General features: G+C 40.2%; 1 protein-coding gene across 4 annotated transcripts in view; it reads left to right on the top strand.

The window, feature by feature from the left end:
• ZDHHC15 (zinc finger DHHC-type palmitoyltransferase 15) overlaps positions 1 to 23,868 on the top strand; it is a 92,808-nt gene that overhangs the window by 3,812 nt on the left and 65,128 nt on the right. For 3 of the 4 annotated variants that reach the window (XM_025275961.3, XM_006068274.4, XM_025275962.3), the window contains exon 2: positions 19,104 to 19,130. In XM_025275961.3, the coding sequence (XP_025131746.1) occupies positions 19,104 to 19,130 (27 nt within the window). Of the gene's footprint in view, positions 1 to 19,103; positions 19,131 to 21,658; positions 21,749 to 23,868 lie in introns of all 4 variants that reach the window. The other variant, XM_025275963.3, reaches the window with a different exon arrangement.

Below are 23,868 nucleotides of genomic sequence, written 5' to 3'. Positions count from 1 at the left end.
ATGTGTTTCATTTGGCCTGAACAGTATTTTCTTAACATTTTGCATCAGATACCATTATTTAAAAACTAGAAAGGTAAGATAGCTTTTATTTCCAATTCTGGCTCCACCAATCCATCCTGTCATTCCCCCCCCCTCTTTAATAAGTCTTTTATTTTTTTAATTTAATTTTTAATTGGAGGAAAATTGCTTTACAATGTTGTGATGGTTTCTGCTGTACAAAAATGCAAATCAGCCATAATTATACATATATCATCTCCCTCTTGAGTCTCCCTTCCTTACCCCATCCTACCCCTCTAGATCACTACAGAGCACCAGGCTGGGCTCCCTGTGTTATGTAGAAACTTCCCACTAGCTATCTGTTTTACACATTATAGTGTATGTATACCAGTGCTACTTTCTCCATTCTTCCCACTCTCTCCTTCCCCCACTGTGTTCACAAGTCCATTCTCTATGTCTGCGTCTCCATTCCTTCCCTGCAAGTAGGTTCATCAATACCATTTTTCTAGATTCCATATATATGCTTGAATATATGATACTTATTTTTCTGTTTCAGACTTCACTCTGTATAACAGGCTCTAGATTCATCCACCTTACTAGGACTGACTCAAATTCATTCTTATTTATGGCTGAGTAATATTCCACATCCTCACCAAAACTTATTTTCCTTTTTAAATTATAGCCATCAGAGTGGCTATGAAGTAGTATCTTATGTGATTTTGATTTGCATATCCCTGATGACTAATGAAATAGATTATCTTTTCATGTATTTGTTGGCCATCTCTATATCTTCTTTAAAGAAATATCTATTTAAGTCCTTTGCACATTTTTAACTGGGTTATTTATCTTTTTGTTTTTGAATTATAAGATTTCCTTATGTATTTTGAATATTCAACCCTTATCAGAAAATGATTTGCAGATACTTTCTCCCATTTGGTGTGTTATCTTTTCACTTCCTTGATAGTATAATTTGATATCTGCTCAGTTGCTCAGTCGTATCTGACTCTGCGACCTCATGGACTGTAGCCCACCAGGTTCCTCTATCCATGGCATTGTCCCAGCAAGAATACTGGAGTGGGTTGCCATTTCCTCCTCCAGGGGATCTTCCTGACCCAGGGATCAAACCCACGTCTCCAGCGTCTCCTACATTGGCAGGTGGATTCTTTACCACTGAGCTACCTGGGAAGCCTGTCATTTGATACATAAAATCTTTAATTTTGATAAAGTTCAACTTACCTATATTTTTACTTGTTGCCTGCTTTTTGGTATCATATCTAAGCACCCATTGCTAAAGGCAAGGCCATAAAGATTTACCAATGTATTTTCTTCTAAAAAATTGTTATAGTTTTTACTTTTTATTAAATATGATTAGATCTTTGGCCCATTTTGAGTTAATTTTTGTACATGGAGTGAGGGAGGAATCCAGATTCATTCTTTTTCATGTGTCTATGAAGATGTCCCAGCATCATTTATAGAAGAGACTATTCTTATGCCATTGAATAGCCTTGACATGATTGTCAAAAACCAATTGATCATAGAGGTATGGATTTATTTCTGTACTCTTAATTCTGTCCCACTGATTTGTTTGTCGATTCCTCTGTCAGTACCACACTTGCTTTGATGACTGCATCTTTCTTTTAAATTTTGATGTCAAGAGTGCGAGTCCTCCAAATTTCTTTTTTTTTTTTGGCATTTTATTTTTTTAATTTATTTTAATTGGAGGCTAATTACTTTACAGTATTGTGGTGGTTTTGTCATACAATGACATGAATCAGCCATGAGTGTACATGTGTTCCCCATCCTGAACCCTCCTTCTACCTCCATCCCCATCACATCCCTCTGGGTCACCCAGTGCACCAGCCCTGAGCACCCTGTCTCATGCATCAAACCTGGACTGTTTCATGATATGATATGTTTCACATATGATAATATACATGTTTCAGTGCTATTTTCTCAAATCATCCCACCCTCGCCTTCTCTCACAGAGTCCAAAAGACTGTTCTATATACCTGTGTCCCTTTTGCTGGGTCGCATATAGGGTTAACATTACCATCTTTCTAAATTCCATGTATCAGTTCAGTTCAGTCACTCAGTCGTGTCTGACTCTTTGCGACCCCATGAATCACAGCACGCCAGGCCTCCCTGTCCATTACCAACTCCCAGAGTTCACTCAAACTCATGTCCATCGAGTCGGTGGTGCCATCCAGCCATCTCATCCTCTGTCGTCCCCTTCTCCTCTGGCCCCCAATCCCTCCCAGCATCAGGGTCTTTTCCAATGAGTCAATTCTTCCAGTGAGGTGGCCAAAGTATTGGAGTTTCAGCGTCAGCATCAGTCCTTCCAATGAACATCCAGGACTGATCTCCTTTAGGATGGACTAGTTGGATCTCCTTGCAGTCCTAGGGACTCTCAAGAGTCTTCTCCAACACCACAGTTCAAAAGCATCAATTCTTTGGCACTCAGCTTTCTTCACAGTCCAACTCTCATATCCATACCTGACCACTGGAAAAATCATAGCCTTGACTAGATGGACCTTTGTTGGCAAAGTCATATCTCTGCTTTTCAATATGCTATCTAGGATGGTCATAACTTTCCTTCCAAGGAGTAAGCATCTTTTGATTTCATGGCTGCAATCACCATCTGCAGTGATTTTGGAGCCCCCCAAAATAAAGTCATCCACTGTTTCCAGTGTTTCCCCATCTATTTCCCATGAAGTGATGGGACCGGAGGCCATGATCTTAGTTTTCTGAATGTTGAGCTTTAAGCCAACTTTTTTACTCTCCTCTTTCACTTTCATCAAGAGGCTTTTTAGTTCCTCTTCACTTTCTGCCATAAGGGTGGTGTCATCTGCATATCTGAGGTTATTGATGTTTCTCCCTGCAATCTTGATTCCAGCTGGTGCTTCTTCCAGCCCAGTGTTTCTTATGATGTACTCCACATGGAAGTTAAAGAAGCAGGGTGCCAATATACAGCCTTGACGTACACCTTTTCCTATTTGGAACCAGTCTGTTGTTCCATGTCCAGTTCTAACTGTTGCTTCCTGACCTGCATATAGGTTTCTCAAGAGGCAGGTCAGGTGGTCTGGTATTCCCATTTCTTTCAGAAATTTCCACAGTTTCTTGTGATCCACACAGTCATAGGCTTTGGCATAGTCAATAAAACAGAAATAAATGTTTTTCTGGAACTCTCTTGCTTTTTCCATGATCCAGCAGATGTTGGCAATTTGATCTCTGGTTCCTTTGGTGTTTTTCTTTCTGGCTTACTTCACTCTGTATAATAGGCTCCAATTTCATCCACCTCATTAGAACTGATTCAAATGTATTCTTTTTAATGGCTGAATAATATTTCACTGTGTATATGTACCACAGCTTTCTTATCCATTCATCTGCTGATGGACATCTAGGTTGCTTCCATGTCCTGGCTATTATAAACAGTGCTGCGATGAAGATTGGGGTACATGTGTCTCTTTCAATTCTGGTTTCCTCAGTGTGTCTGCCCAGCAATGGGATTGCTGGGTCATATGGCAGTTCTATTTTAATTCTTTTACACATAGGTGACTGATTTTCCCAAAACCACTAATTGAAGAGACTGTTCTCCATTGTATATTTTTGCTTCCTTTGTCAAAGATAAGGTGCCCATAGGTGTGTGAATTTATTTTCAGGCTTTCTATCTTATTCCATTGGTCTATATTTCTTTTTTCTGCCAGTATCATACTGTCTTTTTTTATTTTAAATTTATTTTTTTTAATTGAAGGATAATTGTTGTACAGAATTGTGTTGGTTTCTGCCAAACATCAACATGAGTCAGCCATAGTTCAAGACCCCTCCGTCTTGAACTTGCCTCATATCTCCCTCCCCATCCCACCCCTAGGCTGTTGCAGAGCCCTGGTTTGAGTTTCCTGAGTCATACAGCAAATTCCCATTTGCTATCTATTTTACATATGTTAATGTAAGTTTCCATGTTACTCTTTCCATACATCCTACCCTCTCCTTCCACCCACCCGCTCCCACCATGCCCATAAGTCTGTTGTCTATGTTGGGTTCTCCATTGATGCCCTGCAAATAATTTCATCAGTATCTTCTTTCTAGATTCCGTATATATGCATTACTATATGACATTTGTTTTTCTCTATCTGACATACTTCACTCTGTGTAATAGGCTCTAGGTTCATCCACCTCAAGGACTGACTCAAATACGTTCCTTCTTATGGCTGAGTAATATTCCATTGTATATAAGTACCTGAACTTCTTTTCCATTCATCTGTTGATGGACTTCTAGGTTGCTTCCATGTTCCAGCTATTGTAAATAGTGCTGCAAAGGTACATGTGTCTTTTCCCATTTTGATTTCCTCAGGGTATATGCCTAGTAGTGGGACTGCTGGGTCTTATGGTGGTTTTATTCCTAATTTTTTTTAAGGAGTCTCCATACTGTCTTCCATAGTGGCTGTATCAATTTACATTCCCACCAACAGTGCAAGAGGGTTCCCTTTTCTCCACATCCTCTCCAACATTTATTGATTGTAGAGTTTTTGATGATGGTCATTCTGACCAGTGTGAGGTGATACCTCATTGTATTTTTGATTTGCATTTCTCTAATAATTAACAATGTTGAGTATCTTTTCATGTGTTTGTTAGTCACCTGTACGTCTTCTTTGCAGAAATGTCTGTTTAGGTCTTTTCCCCACTTTGATTCGGTGATTTGTTTTCCTTATATTGACTTGTATAGCTGCTTGTGTATTTTGGAAATTAATGCTTTGTCAGTTGTTTCATTTCCTATTATTTTCTCTGATTGTGAAGGTTGTCTTTTCATGTTTATAGTTTCTTTTCCTGTGCAAAAGCTTTTAAGTTTAATTAGGTCCTACTTGTTTATTTTTATTTTTATTTCCATTACTCTAGGGGGTGAATCATAGAGGATCTTGCTGTGGTTTATGTCTTATTTTGTTCTGTCTATGTTTTCCTCTAGAGTTTTATAGTTTCTGGTCTTACATTTAGGTCTTTAATCCATTTTGAGTTTATCATTGTGTGCAGTGTTAGGAAGTGTTCTAATTTCATTCTTTTACATGTAGCTGTCCAGTTTTGCCAGCACCACTTATTAAAGAGACTCTTTTTGCACCATTGTATATTCTAACCTTCTTTGACAAAAATAAGGTACCCATAAGTACATGGGTTTATCTCTGGTTTCTCTATCTTGTTCCATTGGTCTATATTTCTGTTTTTTGTATTTGTACCATACTGTCTTGATGACTGTAGATTTGTAGTCTAGTCTGAAGTCAGGAAGGGTGATTCCTCCATTTCCATTCTTCTTTCTCAAGATTGCTTTCACTATTCAAATTTTTTGTGTTTCCATGCAAATTTTGAAATTATTTATTTTAGATATGTGAAGAACACCATTGGTAGTTTGATAGGAGATGCATTGAATCTATAGATTGCTTTGAATAGTATAATCATTTTCATAATATTGATTCTTCCAATCAAAGAACATGCTATATCTCTCCATATGTTGGTGTTGTCCTTAATTTCTTTCATCAATATCTTATAGTTTTGTGCATACAGGTCTTTTGTCTATTTTGGTAAAATTATTCCTAAGTATTTTCTTGTTTTTGTTGCAATGGTGAATGGGATTGTTTCTTTAATTTCTCTTTCTGAGTTTTCTTTTTTAGTGTATATGAATGCAAAGGATTTCTGTGTATTAATTTTATATCCTGTGACTTTACTATATTCATTGATTAGCACTAGTAATCTTCTGGTGGCATCTTTAGGGGTTTCTATGTAAAGAATCATGTAATCTGCAAATAGTGAGAGTTTTATTTCTTCTTTTGCAATATGGATTCCTTTTATTTCCTTTTCTTTTCTGATTGTCGTGGCTAGGACTTCCAAAACTATCGTCAATAATAGTGGCTAGAGTGGGCTCCCTTATTTTGTTCCTGATTTTTAGAGGAAATGCTTTCTTTTTTCACCATCGTGAATAATGTTTACTGCGGGTTTATCATATATGGCCTTTATTATGTTGAGGTATGTTCCTTCTATGCTTACTTTCTGGAGAGTTTTTTTTTTTTTTTATCATAAATGGGTGTTGAATTTTGTCAAAAGCTTCCTCTGCATCTATTGAGTTGATCATATCTTTCAATTTGTTAATCTGGTATATCACATTGATTATTTGTGTATAATAAAGAATGTTTGCACCACTGGGGTAAACCCCATTTGACCATGATGTATGATCTTTTTAATGTGTTACTAGATTGTATTTGCAAAGATTTTGTTGAGGATTTTTACGTCTGTATTCATCAGTGATTGTTTTTGCTCAGTCATGTCTGACTCTTTGTGACCCCATGGACTGCAGCATGCCAGGCATCGCTGTCCTTCAGCGTCTCCCAGGGCTTGCTCAAACTCATGTCCATTGAGATGGTGATGCCATCCAACCATCACATCCTCTGTCATCCCCTTCTCCTGCCTTCAATCTCTCCCAGCATCTGGGTCTTTTCCAAGAGTCAGATCTTTGCATCAGGTGGCCAGGTCCTGGAGCTTCAGCTTCAGCATCAGTCCTTGCAATGAATATTCAGGACGGATTTCCTTTAGGATTGACTGGTTTGATCTTGTAGTCCAAGGGACTCTCAAGAGTCTTCTCTAACACCACAGTTCAAAATCATCAGTTCTTCAGCACTCAGCCTTCTTTATGGTCCAAATCTCAGATCCATACATGACTAATGAAAAAACCATAGCTTCGAATATGTGGACCTTTGTTGACCAAGTAATGTCTCTTTTTATATATGCTATCTATGTTTGTCATAGCTTTTCCATGGAGCAAGCGTCTTTTAATTATATGGCTGCTGTCAACATCTGCACTGATTTTGGAACCCAAGAAAACAAAGTCTATAACTGTTTCCATTGTTTCCCCTCTGTTTTCCATGAAGTAATGGGATCGGATGCCATGATCTTCATTTTTTGCATGTTGAGTTTTAAGCCAGCTTTTTTACTCTCCTCTTTCACTTTCATCAAGAGGCTCTTTAGTTCCTCTTCACTTTCTGCCATAAAGGCAGTGTCCTCCTTATATCTGAGGTTATTGATATTTCTCCTAGCAATCTTGATTCCAACTTGTGCTTCATCCAGCCTGGCATTTCACATGATGTACTCTGCATATAAGTTAAATAAGCAGGGTGACAATATACAGCCTTGATGTACTCATTTTCAAATTTGGAACTAGTCCTTTGTTCTATGTTTGGTTCTGTTGCTTCTTGACTTGCATACAGGTTTTTCAGGTAGGTAAGATGCTCTGGTATTCCCATCTCTTTAAGAATTTTCCACAGTTTATTTTGATCCACACGGTCAGAGTCTTTAGCGCTGTCAATGAAGCAGAAGTAGATATTTTTCTGGAATTCTTTTGCTTTTTCTGTGATCCAACGAATATTGGCAATGTGATCTCAGGTTCCTCTGCCTTTTCTAAATCCAGCTTGAACATCTGGAAGTTCTTGGTTCACATACTATTGAAGCCTAACTTTGAGAATTTTGAGCATTACTTTGCTAGCGTGTGAAATGAGTGCAACTGTGTGGTAGTTTGAACATTCTTTGGCATTGCTTTTCTTTGAGATTGGAATGAAACTGATCTTTTCCAGTTCTGGCCCACTGCTGAATTTTCCAATTTTGTTAGCATATTGACTGCAACACTTTAACAGCATCATCTTTTAGAATTTGAAATAGCTCAGCTGGAATTCTGTCACCTCCACTAGCTTTCATCATAGTGATACTTCCTAAAGCCCACTTGACTTTGCACACTAGGATGTCTGGCTGTTGGTAAGTGATCACATCATCGTTTTTATATGGGTCATTAACATCTTTTTTGTATGGTTCTTTTTATTCTTTGAGGTTCCCCTGTGGGTCAGCCAATAAAGAATCTGCCTGCAATGCTGGAGACCTGGGTTCAATCCCTGGGTTGGGAAGATACCCTGGAGAAGGGAAAGGCTACCCACTAGAGTTTCTGGCCTGGAGAATTCCATGGACTGTCTAGTTCATGGGATCGCAAAGAGTTGGACACGACTGAGCAACTTTCACTTTTTTCTTTGTATTCTTGCCACGTCTTCTTAATATCTTCTGCTTCTGTTAGGTCCATACCATTTGTGTCCTTTATTGTGCCCATCTTTGCATGAAATGTTCCCTTGGTATCTCTAATTTTCTTCAAGTGATCTCTGGTCTTTCCCATTCTATTGTTTTCCTCTATTTCTTTGCAGTTTTTACTTAGGAAGGCCTTCTCATCTCTCCCTGCTGTTCTTTGGAACTCTCCATTCAGATGGGTATATCTTTCCTTATCTCCTTTGCCTTTCACTTCTTTTCTCAGCTATTTGTAAGGCCTCCTCAGACAACCATTTTGCCTTTTTGCATTTCTTTTTCTTGGAAATGGTTCTGATCACTGTCTCCTGTACAGTGTTTTGAACCTCCATCCATATTTCTTCAGAAACTGTCTGTCAGTTCTAGTCCCTTGAATCTAGCTGTCCCTTTATTGTGTGTGTGTGTGTGTTAGTCACTTATTCATGTCCTAGTCTTTGCAACCCTATGGACTGTAGCCCTCTAGCCTCCTCTGTCCATGGGATTCTCCAGGCAATAATACCGGAGTGGGTTGCCATTTCCTTCTCCAGATGATCTTCCTGACCCAGGGATCAAACCTGGATCTCTTGAATTTCAGGCAGATTCTTTACCATCTGAGCTATAGGGAAGTCCCCTTTACTGTATATCATAAGGAATCTGATTTACTGTATATCATAAGGAATATATCATAAGGAATTTGAACCTGACTGGCCTAGTGGTTTTCCCTAGTTTTTTCAATTCAAGTCTGAATTTTGCAATAAGAAGTTCATGATCTGAGCCACAGTCAGCTCTCAATATTGTTTTTGCTGACTGTATCAAACTACTCCATCTTGGGCTGCAAAGAATATAATCAGTCTGATTTTGGTATTGACCATCTGATGATGCCCATGTGTAGAGTCTTCTCTTGTGTTGTTGGAAGAGGGTGTTGGCTATGACCAGTGCATTCTTTTGGCAAAACGCTATTAGCCTTTTCCTTCCTTCATTTTGTACTCAAAGGCCAAAGCTGCCTGTTACTCCAGTTATCTCTTGACTTCCTACTTTTGCATTCCAGTCCCCTATGATGAAAACGACAGTCTTTTTGGGTGTTAATTCTAGAAGGTCTTGTAAGTCTTCATATAACCATTCAACTTCAGCTTCTTTGGCATTAGTGGTTGGGGCAAAGACTTGGATTACTGTGATATTGAATGGTTTGCCTTGGAAACGAACTGAGATCATTCTGTTGTTTTTGATATTGCACCCAAGTTATGCATTTTGGACTCCTGTTTACTATGAGAGCTACTCCATTTCTTCTAAAGCATTCTTTCCCCACAGTAGTAGGTATAATGGTCATGAATTAAATTTGCTCATTCCAGTCCATTTTAGTTCACTGATTCCTAAAATGTCGATATTCACTCTTACCATCTCCTGTTTGACCACTTCCACCTTACTTTGATTCATGGACCTAACATTCCAGATTCCTATGCAGTATTGTTCTTACAGCATCAGACGTTACTTTCACCACCAGACACATCCACACCTGGGCATTGTTACCACTTTGGCTCAGCCTCTTCATTCCTTCTGGAGCTATTTCTTCACTATTCTCTAGTAGCATATTGGGTACCTACTGACCTGGGAGTTCATCTTTCAGTATCATACTTTTTTGCCTTTTCATACTGTTCATAGAGTTCTCAAGGGAAGAACACTGAAGTGGTTTGTCATACAGATGTTAAGATGGTGGAGGAGAAGGACATGAGTTCAGCTTCTCCTGTGAAAACTCCAAAAGTGAAACTAGCTGGTGAACAACCATCGACAGGAGAATGTTGGATCCCAGCTAAAAAGGATACGCCGCATCCAAGGGCAAAAGAGAAGCCACATCATCTGTGATATTGACGTGTAATTTTCTTTTTTGTGGTATCTTTGTCTGGTTTTTGTATCAGGGTAATGGTGGCCTCATATAATGAATTTGGGTGTTTTTCTTCCTCTGTAGTTTGCTGGAAGAATTTGAGTAAAGTAGATGTTAGCTTTCCTATAAGCTTTTGGTAGAATTCACCTGTGAAGCCATTTGGCACTGGGTTTTTATTTGTTCAGAGATGTTTTATTACAGTTTCACTTCTGTGTTTGTGATTGGTCTGGTTATATTTTCTATTTCTTCCTGGTTCAGGTTTGGAAGGTTATAGTTTTCTAAGAAATTGTCCATTTATTCCAGGTTGTCCATTTTCAGATCAGATCAGATCAGATCAGTCGCTCAGTCATGTCCGACTCTTTGCAACCCCATGAATCGCAGCACGCCAGGCCTCCCTGTCCATCACCAACTCCCAGAGTTCACCGAGACTCACGTCCATCGAGTCAGTGATGCCATCCAGCCATCTCATCCTCTGTTGTCCCCTTCTCCTCCTGCCCCCAATCCCTCCCAGCATCAGAGTCTTTTCCAACAAGTCAACTCTGCATGAGGTGGCCAAAGTACTGGAGTTTCAGCTTTAGCATCATTCCTTCCCAAGAAATCCCAGGGCTGATCTCCTTCAGAATGGACTGGTTGGATCTCCTTGCAGTCCAAGGGACTCTCAAGAGTCTTCTCCAACACCACAGTTCAAAAGCATCAATTCTTTGGCACTCAGCCTTCTTCACAGTCCAACTCTCACATCCATACATGACCACAGGAAAAACCACAGCCTTGACTAGACGAACCTTTGTTGGCAAAGTAATGTCTCTGCTTTTGAATATGCTATCTAGGTTGGTCATAACTTTCCTTCCAAGGAGTAAGTGTCTTTTAATTTCATGGCTGCAGTCACCATCTGCAGTGATTTTGGAGCCCAGAAAAATAAAATCTGACACTGTTTCCACTGTTTCCCCATCTATTTCCCATGAAGTGGTGGGACCGGATGCCATGATCTTCGTTTTCTGAATGTTGAGCTTCAAGCCAACTTTTTCACTCTTCACTTTCACTTTAATCAAGAGGCTTTTTAGTTCCTCTTCACTTTCTGCCATAAGGGTGGTGTCATCTGCATATCTGAGGTTATTGATATTTCTCCCGGCAATCTTGATTCCAGTTTGTGTTTCTTCCAGTCCAGCGTTTCTCATGATGTACTCTGCATATAAGTTAAATAAACAGGGTGACAATATACAGTCTTGACGTACTCCTTTTCCTATTTGGAACCAGTCTGTTGTTCCATGTCCAGTTCTAACTGTTGCTTCTTGACCTGCATACAAATTTCTCAAGAGGCAGATCAGATGGTCTGGTATTCCCATCTCTTTCAGAATTTTCCACAGTTTCTTGTGATCCACACAGTCAAAGGCTTTGGCATAGTCAATAAAACAAAAATAGATGTTTTTCTGGAACTCTCTTGCTTTTCCCATGATCCAGCAGATGTTGGCAATTTGGTCTCTGGTTCCTCTGCCTTTTCTAAAACCAGCTTGAACATCAGGAAGTTCACGAATCACGTATTGCTGAAGCCTGGCTTGGAGAATTTTGAGCATTACTTTACTAGCGTGTGAGATGAGTGCAATTGTGTGGTAGTTTGAGCATTCTTTGGCATTGCCTTTCTTTGGGATTGGAATGAAAAGTGACCTTTTCCAGTCCTGTGGGCACTGCTGAGTTTTCCAAATTTGCTGGCATATTGAGTGCAGCACTTTCACAGCATCATCTTTTAGGATTTGGAATAGCTCAACTGGAATTCCATCATTTTATTTACTTATAATTGTTCATAGTAGTGTCTTATAATCCTTTGTGTATCTGTGTTGTCCATTGTAAGTTCTCCTTTGGCATTTCTAATTTTATTGGTTTAAGTCTTCTCCCTTTTTTCTTGATGAGTCTTAGCTAATGGTTTGTCAGTTTTGTTTTAGTTTTATTGATCTTTTCTATTATCTCCTTTGTTTCTTTTTCATTTATTTTTTTCTAAGATTTTTATAATTTCTTTTCACTTACTGACTTTGGGATGATTTTTTTTCTTTTTGTAGTTGCTTTAGGTGTAAAGCTAGGTTGTTTGTTTTTTTTGATGCCTCTCTTGTTTCTCGAGGTAGGCTTGCATTGCTATAAGCTTCCAACTTAGCATTAATTTACTACATCCCATTGGTCTTGAATAGTCATTTGTTTCTAGGGATATTTTCTTCAGTGATCTGTTGCTTATTCAGAAGCTTGTTGTTTAGCCTCCATGTGTTTGTGTTTCTATAGTCATTTTCTCAGTAGTTGATATCTAATCTTACAGTGCTGTGGTCAGAGAAGATACTTGAAGCAATTTCAATTTTTAAAAATTTAAGAAGGTTTGGTTTTTGGCCCAAGATATAATCTATCCTGGAGAATATTCCATATGCACTGTTTTCAGATGAAATACCATGTAGGTATCAATTAGGTCCAACTGGTCCAATGTATCATTTAAAGCCTGTGTTTCCTTATTAATTTTTTGTCTGAATGATCTGTCCATTGGTGTGAATGAGGTATTAAAGTCCTACAATATTACTGTGTTACTGTCAGTATCCCCTTTAATAGTTATTAGTATTTGCCTTATGTATTGAGGTGCTCCTATTTGGCGTTTTTAATTCGGTCTCTCAGTTGTGTCCAACTCTTTGTGACACCATGGACTACAGCAAATTTGCCATGAAGTGATAGGACTGGATGCCATGATCTTAGTTGTTTGAATGTTGAGTTTTAAGCCAGCTTTTTTACTCTCCTCTTTCATCTTCATCAAGAGGCTCTTTAGTTCCTCTTCACTTTCTGCCATAAGGGTAGTGTCATTTGTATATCTGAGGTTATTAATATTTCTCCTGGCAATCTTGATTCCAGCTTATGCCTCATCCAGCCTGGCATTTCCCATGATGTACCCTGCATATAAGTTAAATAGCAGGGTGACAATATACAGCCTTGACATACTCCTTTACCAATTTGGAGCCAGTCTGTTGTTCCATGTCCAGTTCTGAATGTTGCTTCTTGACCTGCATACAGGTTTCACAGAATGCAATACAAATATTTATAGTTGTTATATCTTCTTGAGCTGATCCCTTGATCATTATGCAGTGTCCTTTGTGTCTTACAAATATCATTTTTTTTAAAGTCTATTCAATCTAAGATAAGTATTGCTACTCCTGCTTTATTTTGATTTCTACTTGTAGCAATTCCTTTTTCCAGGCTCTCACTTTCGGTCTGCATTTATTCCTAGGTCTGAGGTGGGTTTCTTGTAGACAGTATGTATAGGGGGGGGGGTCTTCTTTTTGTATGCATTCATTCAATCTGTATCTTTTGGTTGGAGAATTTATCCCATTTACGTTTAAAGTAAATTTTGGTATGTATGATCCTGTTACCATTTACTTTACTGTTTTGGGTTTGTTTTTGTAGGCCTTTCCTTTTTGTGTTTCCTGTCTATAGAAGTTCCTTCAGCATTTGTTGAGGAGCTGAATTTGTTGTGGTGCTGAATTCAGTTCACTTTTGCTTGTCTGTAAAACTTTTGATTTCATCTTCAAATCTGAATGAGATCCCTGCTGGATAGAGTAATCTTGGTTGTAGCTTTTTCCCTTTCATTACTTTAAGTATATCCTACCATTCCCTTCTGGAGAAGGCAATGGCAACCCACTCCAGTACTCTTGGCTGAAAATCCCATGGACAGAGGAGCCTGGTAGGCTGCAGTCCATGGGGTCGCGAAGAGTTAGACACGAATGAGTGACTTCACTTTCACTTTTGACTTTCATGCATTGGAGAAGGAAATGGCAACCCACTCCAGTGTTCTTGCCTGGAGAATCCCAGGGATGGCGGAGCCTGGCGGGCTGCCATCTGTGGAGTTGCACAGAGTCGGACATGACTGAAGCGACTTAGTAGTAGTAGTAATAGTAGTAGTAGTACCATTCCCTTCTGGCCTGTAGGGTTTCTGTTGAAAGATTTGCTATTTGCCTTCTAGGTATCTCCTTGTATGTTATTTGTTGCTTTTCCCTTTCTACTTTTAATATTTGTTCTTTCTGTTTGATTTTTGTTGGTCTGATTAATATCTGTTGTGTTTCTCTGTGTGTTTATCCTTTTTGGGAGGCTCTGGGCTTCCTGGACTTGGGTGGCTATTTCTTTTCCTATTTTAGGGAAATTTTCAACTATAATCTCCTCAAATATTTTCTCATGGACTTTATTTTGTCTTCTTCTAGGAACCCTATGATTTGAATGTTATATTTAATGTTGTCCCATAGGTCTCTGAGACTGTCCTCATTACTTTTTATTCTTTTTTTTTCTTTTTTTTTAAATTTTATTTTAGTTTTAAACTTTACATAATTGTATTAGTTTTGCCACACATCAAAATGAATCCACCACAGGTATACATGTGTTTCCCATCTTGAACCCTCCTCCCCCCTCCCATCCCTCTGGGTCGTCCCAGTGCACCAGCCCCAAGCATCCAGTATCGTGCATCGAACCTGGACTGGCAATTCGTTTCATACATGATATTTTACATGTTTCAATGCCATTCTCCCAAATCTTCCCACCCTCTCCCTCTCCCACAGAGTCCATAAGACTGTTCTATACATCAGTGTCTCTTTTGCTGTCTTGTACACAGGGTTATTGTTACCATCTTTCTAAATTCCATATATATGCGTTAGTATACTGTATTGGTGTTTTTCTTTCTGGCTTACTTCACTCTGTATAATCGGCTCCAGTTTCATCCACCTCATTAGAACTGATTCAAATGTATTCTTTTTAATGGCTGAGTAATACTCCATTGTGTATATGTACCACAGCTTTCTTATCCATTCATCTGCTGATGGACATCTAGGTTGCTTCCATGTCCTGGCTATTATAAACAGTGCTGCGATGAACATTGGGGTACACGTGTCTCTTTCCCTTCTGGTTTCCTCAGTGTGTATGCCCAGCAGTGGGATTGCTGGATCATAAGGCAGTTCTATTTCCAGTTCTTTAAGGAATCTCCACACTGTTCTCCATAGTGGCTGTACTAGTTTGCATTCCCACCCACAGTGTAAGAGGGTTCCCTTTTCTCCACACCCTCTCCAGCATTTATTACTTGTAGACTTTTGGATCGCAGCCATTCTGACTGGTGTGAAATGGTACCTCATAGTGGTTTTGATTTGCATTTCTCTGATAATGAGTGATGTTGAGCATCTTTTCATGTGTTTGTTAGCCATCTGTATGTCTTCTTTGGAGAAATGTCTATTTAGTTCTTTGGCCCATTTTTTGATTGGGTCGTTTATTTTTCTGGAGTTGAGCTGTAGGAGTTGCTTGTATATTCTCGAGATTAATTATTTGTCAGTTGCTTCATTTGCATATTCATGTTCTGTTTCAGTTATTTCAGTCATTCTCTCTTACAGCTTACTTATCCGTTTTTCTGCCTCAGTTACTCTACTGTTGGTTCCTTCTAGTGCACTTTTAATCTTAGTTATTGCACTGTTCATTGTTGATTGTCTGTTCTTTAATTCTTCAGTGTCTTTGATGAACATTTCTTACGTCTTCTCGATCCGTGCCTATAGTCTATTTATCCATACCTCCATGTTGTTTTCAAGATTTTGAATCATCTTTACTATCATTACTCTGAATTCTTTTTCAGGTAGATTGCCTATTTCATCTTCATTTGTTCCATCTTATAAGTTTTTACCATGTCCTTTCTGCTGGATATTTCTCTGTGTTTTCCTTTTTTGTAAATTTACTGGGTTTGGAGTCTCCTTTCTTCAAGCTGGAAGGTTGTAGTTCCTCTTAATTGTGGATTCTGCCTCCCCTGGATGGGGATGGACCAGTGCCTTGTGACGGTTTCCTGGTTGGGGGAATTTGTGCCTGTGTTCTGCTGGATGGAGCCAGACCTTGTCTCTCTGAACGGCAGTGCCAGGTCCAGTAGTGAGTTTTGGGGTGCCTATGTGTTTGGTGATGGACAGGGAGGCCTGGCGTGCTGCAGTCCCTGGGGTTGCAAAGAGTCAGACACAACTGAGCAACTGAACTAAACTGATGTGTTTGGTATGGCTTTGGTCAGACTATCTACTAATGTGCAGGTTGTGCACCTATGTAGTTGAAGGACTGGAATGTGGCATTTGGCACTGGATCTTGCTGGCTTTTTGGTGGGGCTTGCCCTTAGTGTTGAGATGGAGGCCTATGAGAGGGCTCTCACCTATTAATCTTCCATGGAGTTAGTAGTTTCTGGTGGTCCACAGTTTTGAAGTTGAGTCTCCCACCTCTGGGATTCGGGCCTGAACCTTGACTGTAGCATCAATGTTTCACAGGCCACACAGCACAGAAGACAAAAAAACCCCTAGAATAATGGTGAAATAACTCTCAAAAGCCAAGATCACCCAGAGAGATTCACACAGTTATATAGAGAAGGAAAGAAAGATAAAGGAGAAAGAAAAGTTAAAAAGAAGAGTCAAAAAAGAGAACAATCAAGCCAATAATCAAACCCCAAATGAAAATAGATATTAAAAATTATTAACAGACTTTCAAAGATACAAAATCAAAAACAAAAGATAAAAAAACTAAAAATCAAAAGCATGGGAAAAATTAGACTCAAAAAATACAATATCAAAAAGAAATATCTAAAACAAAATTGAAAATTTGGAATTTGTTTTAAAAATAAGATATTTTAATAAAAATTAAAAGTAGGTAATAAGCAATAAAAATTAAAGGAGTAATAAAGAACCACATTAGGACAGTATGAGAGAAGAAAAAAAGAAAAAGGGGAAAAGAGGAGGGGAAATATATAGAGAGTGGTAGTCATGGCAAATAAAATGGGGGAGAGTGGAAACAATGAAAGGTTTTATTTTGTTGGCTCCAAAATCACTGCAGGTGATTATTGCAGCCATGAAATTAAAAGACTCTTGCTCCTTGGAAGAAAAGCTATACAAACCTACACAGCATATTTAAAAAAGAAAGACATCACTTTGCCAACAAAGTTGCATCTAGTCAAAGCTATGGTTTTTCCAGTAGTTACGTACAGATGTGAGAGTTGGACCATAAAGAAGGCTGAGTGCCAAAGAATTGTGGTGCTGGAGTATGCTCTTGAGAATCCCTTGGACTACAAGATCAAACCATTCAATGCTAAAGGAAATCAGCCCTGAATATCCATTGGAAGGACTGATGGTGAAGCTGAAGCTCCAATACTTTGGCCACCTGATACGAGGAACCTTTTCAGTGGCAAAGACCCTGATGCTGGAAAAGATTGAAGGCAAAAGGAGAAGAGAGTGGCAGAGGATGAGATGATTAGATAGCATCAGTGACTCAGTGGACATGAATTTGATCAAACTCCAGGAGACGATGAAGGACTGGGGAACCTGGTGTGCTGCAGTCCACGGGGTTGCAGAGAATCAGACACGACTTAGCGACAGAATGACAACAAAAGTGAGAAGAATGTCCAAGTAGTTTCTCCATTTTCTGGCTCCAGTTGATTGGCCTACTCAGAAAGTTCTCCAGTATATCAAGGAAGTATCTCTCTGGACATGTTGTGGGCAGTGCAGGGTCTGCTCATACTCAGGTCTTATCTTGCTCCTGTTTGTACTTACTCTCAAAGCAGACAATTGACCCTAAATTCCAGTCTCAGGCTAAATGCTGGAATTTAAACTGCTGCAGCTGTCACTTCTGAAATGCTTTTGCCTTCTTTCCTTTGCTCATGCAGCCCCTGGTGTTTTGCTTTGGTTTTGGTCCCACCTTTGTTTTTAAGTCTCTCTCCCATGTTTGTTCACTGCCCAGGTGTGAGAGTGTGAAAGTAGCCCCTTATTCGGGGTCACTTGCTCAATTGTGCTGAGGAGAGGGGTGTGTGGGGAGTGCTCATTGTGGCTGGGCAATGTGGAGGGTTGAAATAGTCTGAGGTGGGCTATGCTTTTCCCCAGGGGAGTTAGTCCAGGTTTGTGGGACACTTGGCAGAGCTGAGTCGCTCAGGCTTCCAAGAAGACATGGGTGGCAACCTGCAGCTGCTCATTGCTTGGCAGTAGTTGTGATCTCTGGGACTGAGATTATAGCGGTCCCTTGCCTTCCACCGCTGGCACTATGCCTGCCTCTCTGCCTCTGGGGCCACAGACCACAGCTGGATCACACCTCTTCAGAATTCTCTTGGATGGGGTCCCTTGTTCTGTGAGCGTGTGGAATCACAGGGCGGTGTTAGAGTCTACCTGTGGGAATGATCCTTTTTTTCTCTGGCAGACCCAAAGTTTTTCTGGTCTACCTCTACTGTGTTGCCTCAGCCCTCTCAGAGTATCTTCATGGCAGTCAGCTCTGGCCCTCTCTCTGAGGCCTCATCCCCAAAGCCTAGGCCTCTGCACCTAGCCCCGACTCACGGCAAGTGGACACAACTGTGTGAGCCACTTCTCAGTTGGGAAGTGCTGTTGGGCTTAATCTCTGTGGTGAATTTTCTCTGTTTTTGCCTCAGAGCACCTGTCTTCCTATGATGCACTCTCCTCTGAGTTCTGAAGCTTCCCCTTGACCCCACATGTGAGGCGATTTCTTAGTGTGTGGAAACCTCCCCTCCTTTAGAACTCCCCTGGGGTGCAGGTCCCTGTCCCAAAATCCTCTGTCTCCCTTTTAGTCTCTGTCTTTTGCCCTACCTCACTGCAGTGAGATTTGTTTGCCTTTCTGGATGTCTGGGATCCTCTGCCAGCATTCAGAAGATGTTCTATGGGATTTGTTCTACATGCAAGTGATTTTTTTATATATTTGTGGGAGAGGGGTTCTCCCTGTCCTATTCCTCCGCCATCTTGAAGGTCCCCTCTGTGACTGACTTTTTGCGACCCCATGGACTCTAGCCCACCATGCTCCTCTGTCCATGGGATTTTCCAGGCAAGCATACTTGAGTGGATTGCCATTTCCTTCTCCAGAGGATCTTCCTGACCCAAGGATTGAACCCATGTCCCCTGCATTGGCAGGCAGATTCTTTACCACCGAGTCACCAGGGAAGCCCATAGAAATTCTCACTCAAGGTTTAAGATGAAGGAAGATAGCAAAGGATAGAATTTAATCACCCTTGCCTTCCTTTATGTTAGCAGGCTGATGGTTTCCTAAAGTATCATTGACTAAATTACTAAAATTGATGCTATGGAAAAACAGATAAGAAAAATAATGTTTCTAAATATCACTAATCTTGATCTTCTCTCTCTTTTCACAGTGACTGTTTTGAGCCCAGCAGAAAAAGGTAAGTGGGTATTATAAGTTGTTTTTGTCAGGACTATATCCCTCTTTCTGTCTAAAAGTGAATTACATTAAGCCTATAAATTGAGCAACTTTCCCAGGAATACACTGAGGTTAGTGGAAAGTTTAAGATGATGTCTTTTAGGAAGATTGCCCAGACATAAAGCAGAACATATTTTCAGTAGCTCCTCTGGAAAAAAAATATGGAGTTTGTTTAAATAAGGTTTTTTTTTTTTTTAAAGGTAATAGTATACTATAAAAATAAAAGTTTATAAAGGACTAAATTTTTTTAATTTAAAAATAATAATAATAAAAATATGTCTAGGTATTTCTCTGGAGCTTTTGTGGGCAGTGTTGATGGGGTCAGTTCACTGTCAGATAGTCCTTTGTTCCAGCTTATACTTTCTCTCGAAGTCTATTGCTCTCGAAGTCTACAGTTGCCCCTCAAATGCAGTCTCAGCTTAACTGCAGAGTTTTGATCTGTTGCACCTGTCACTTCTGGGGGAGTTCTCCCTTCTTTCCTTTGCTTCATTTGGTCTCCTCTGTTTGCAAGTCTCTTCAGTGTCTAATTTCCACCCTGACATGAGGAGGCGAAAGTGGCCACTTATTCGAGCTCACTTGCTCAGCTGTGCTTTGGAGAGGGAAAGACACTGAAAAAAAAAATACTGCTGGCATGTGTGGGGAGTGCTCACAGTGGATAGATCACACTGGGTTGCCACAGCCCAAGGTGGCGTGTACTTCCCAGGTCCAAGCCTCTCAGGCTCTTAAGTGTGCCATGAGGACACAGTCCCAGATGAGCCATGCATCTTGTGCACGTCCCAGATCCAAGCTTCTCAGGCTCCAGGTGCACCACAAGGGCACAGTCTCAGGTATGCCGTGTGTCTTATGCACCTCCCAAGTCTAAGCCGCTCAGGCTCTCAGTTGTGCTGTGAGTACACAGTCCCAGGTAGGCTATTCATCTCATCAGGGGAGCTGGTCCCAAGCTCTAACGCTCCTAGCCGATATAAACCATCCAGGATTCCAGGAAGATGTGATTAGTGACTGGCAGCCAGCTCACAGCTTGGCGGGAGATGCAGTCTCTGGGGCCCAGATTGCAGTGGCCCATTGCCTTCTGCCTCTCTGCCTTCAAGGAGAGAGGGCATAAATGGCAGCCAACTTGCTCACTAGAGTGTGATCCTTTGCTCTGTGAGCATGCCAGGGGTCACGGTGCTGTGTTAGAGCCTTCCCATGGGAAAGGTCCTTTTTTGTTTGTTTGTTTCTCTGACGTTCCCATGGTTTAGGTTGCTATGTCACATTAGTCTCCTCAGAGTGTCCTCAGGGCATTTACCCCAGTCTTTACCCTAAGGACTGACAATGTAGCTCATGCCTCTGCACCAGCCCCCACTGGCTTTGGCCAAAAGCAAGCATGTGAGCCACTTCTTGGCTAATAATTGCTGTTCATTGTGAATTCTGTGGTGATTTTCAGTTATGCTGCCCTCTGAGATTCCAAAGCTCCCCACTGACCCCACCTCTGAGAGGGTTTTCTATTGTGTGGAAAATTCTCCTCATTCATGACTCCCTCCCCAGGATGGGTCTCCATCCCTAAATCTTTTGTCTCTCTTTTCATCTTTATCTTTTGTCCTACCTCATTTTGAAGAGATTGTCTTTCTGGGGTATCTGGGTTAAGAAGTTGTTTTGTGGAAGTTGCTCCACAGGCAGATGATCTTTTGATATATTTGTGGGGGAGAGAGTGGTCTCCCCATCCTATTCCTCCACCATCTTGGGACTACCTGCAAATGGTTCTTAAGGTGAGAGATTTTCTATATACCTATATGAAATATTTATAAATAAATGTCATTTTCCACAGTAGCCTTTCAAGAGAAGTGGGTGGGGGCTTAGTTGATGCTCCACCATAATAGTAATAATGACAGTAATATTGTTATTATAATTGGAAACTACAATTTATTGTGCAGGGTGCCTTGCTAAGTATTGTATGTGTGTATAGTCTTTCAATATTTACATCAACACAATGATATAGACATTCTTATGACATTTTATTGAGAAGAAAACTGAAGTTTAGAGAAGTTAAGTAACTTATCCCAGGTCATCTAGCTAGTAAGTGGTAAGATTCAAACCCAGAACTGCCTGACATTAAAGTCCATGCTATTAAGCAAATCTATACCTGTTCTTTTACTTCTCAATCTACAACTTTCTGATTTGCTTAGTTGACCTCCTTACTCAGAAACTTGATGCTCAAATGCTCATTTTTCTAGTGTCCAAAGTAGTATACTTTCATTTTTTGTATGTTATCAATGAACTCAACTACACCCGTGTAGAGTCATTTGTAAGCCCAACTCAGTTCAAAACCTTTCTGGTATCATCAATCCAGTCGCCAGAATTTGAATTCTTTAGGAAACTGTTACCACAATTTATGACTGTTAATGTCCCTCTTACTCTAGAATTTTGTAATTCTCAAGCACTTCTCCCCTGGTAGCTCTTATATTCATCAATACACCAAAGAATAAGATTAGATTTTGCTTCTTTATTCTGCAGTGGGGCATAATGGGACAAAGCACAGGATTTAGAGACAGAGGATCTGGGTTGAAGTTCCAGTTCTATCATTTACTAGCTCTATGACTTTGGGTAAGTAACTCAACTTCTCTGACTGCAATTTCTTTAAGTCTAGTTTAATAACAACTTACAGATTTATTATTTTAAGCTAGCAAGAGCAAAAGTATACAGGCATAAAATATGCAGTATTAAACTGCTTTGTAAATGTGAAGTATTAACAATTTGAGTTCTAACATGTTTTATATGTCAGGATTCTGAAGACAGTAGAACCCATAAACTAAAATTAGATTCAATTGTAACCAGAAGTTTGAAAATTAGACTTGAAGATAATTTTCTGAACATTAGGGCAGATTAATAGGAGATGCCATAAAACCTATTCAGAAAGTATTAGACACCAAACTATCTGGCATGAATCAGTGAGCCTTCCCTAGAAGCAGACCAATAGGTCTAATAACTATCTGAGATTATTTCTAACCCTGTAACTCTGTGACTTGTTTAGTGCAAAGAAATGGAAACAATAGATGGGGAAGACTAGAGATCTCATGGAGAAAATTAGAGATACCAAGGGAAAATTTCATGGAAAGATGGGCACAATAAAGGACAGATATGGTATGGACCTAACAGAAGCAGAAGATATGAAGAAGAAGTGGCAAGAATACACAGAAGAACTATGCAAAAAAGATCTTCATGACCCAGATAATCACAATGGTGTAATCACTCACCTAGAGCCAGACATTCTGGAATGTGAAGTCAAGTGGGCCTTAGGAAGCATCACTACGAACAAAGCTAATGGAAGTGATGGAATTCCAGTTGAGCTATTTCAAATCCTGAAAGATGATGCTGTGAAAGTGCTGCACTCAATATGCCAGCAAACTTGGAAAACTCAGCAGTGGCCACAGGACTGGAAAAGGTCCGTTTTCATTCCAATCCCAAAGAAAGGCAATGCCAAAGAATGCTCACACTACCACACAATTGCACTCATCTCACATGCTAGTAAAGTAATGCTCAAAATTCTCCAAGCCAGGCTTCAGCAATACGTGAACTGTGAATTTCCAGATGTTCAAGCTGGATTTAGAAAAGGCAGAGGAACCAGAGATAAAATTGCCAAGATCTGCTGGATCATCGAAAAAGCAAGAGAGTTCCAGAAAAACATCTATTTCTGCTTTATTGACTATGCCAAAGCCTTTGACTATGTGGATCATAATAAACTGGGGAAAATTCTGAGAGATGGGAATACCAGACCACCTGACCTGCCTCTTGAGAAACCTGTATGCAGGTCAGGAAGCAACAGTTAGAACTGGACATGGAACAACAGATTGGTTCCAAATAGGAAAAGGAGTACGCCAAGGCTGTATATTGTCACCCTGCTTATTTCACTTATATGCAGAGTACATCATGAGAAATGCCAGGCTGGAGGAAGCACAGCTGGAATCAAGATTGCTGGGAGAAATATCAATAACCTCAGATATGCAGATGACATCACCCTTGTGGCAGAAAGTGAAGAGGAACTAAAAAGCCTCTTGATGAAAGTGAAAGAGGAGAGCGAAAAAGTTGGCTTACAGCTCAACATTCAGAAAACTAAGATCATGGCATCCAGTCCTATCACTTCATGGCAAATAGATGGGGAAACAGTAGAAACAGTGTGAGACTTTATTTTGGGGGGCTCCAAAATCACTGTGGATGGTTATTGCAGCCATGAAATTAAAAGGCGCTTACTCCTTGGAAGGAAAGTTATGACCAACCTAGACAGCATGTTAAAAGCAGAGACATTACTTTGCTGACAAAGGTCCATCTAGTCAAGGCTATGGTTTTTCCAGTAGTCCTGTATGGATCTGAGAGTTGGACTATAAAGAAAGCTGAGCGCTGAAGAATTGATGCTTTTAAACTGTAGTGATGGAGGACTCTTGAGAGTCCCTTGGACTGCAAGGAGATCCAACCAGTCCATCTTAAAGGAGATCAGTCCTGGGTGTTCATTGGAAGGACTGATGCTGAAGCTGAAACCCCAATACATTGGCCACCTGATGTGAAGAACTGACTCATTTGAAAAGACCCTGATGCTGGGACAGATTGAAGGCGGGAGAAGGGGATGACAGAGGATGAGATGGTTGGATGACATCACCAACTCAATGGACATGAGTTTGAGTAGACTCCAGGAGTTGGTGATGGACAGGGAGGCCTGGCATGCTGCATTC

Source organism: Bubalus bubalis, chromosome X, assembly GCF_019923935.1.
Source record: "Bubalus bubalis isolate 160015118507 breed Murrah chromosome X, NDDB_SH_1, whole genome shotgun sequence".
In the NCBI taxonomy this organism is placed as follows: Eukaryota; Metazoa; Chordata; class Mammalia; order Artiodactyla; family Bovidae; genus Bubalus; species Bubalus bubalis.
This window is presented reverse-complemented; position numbering and strand designations above follow the sequence as displayed.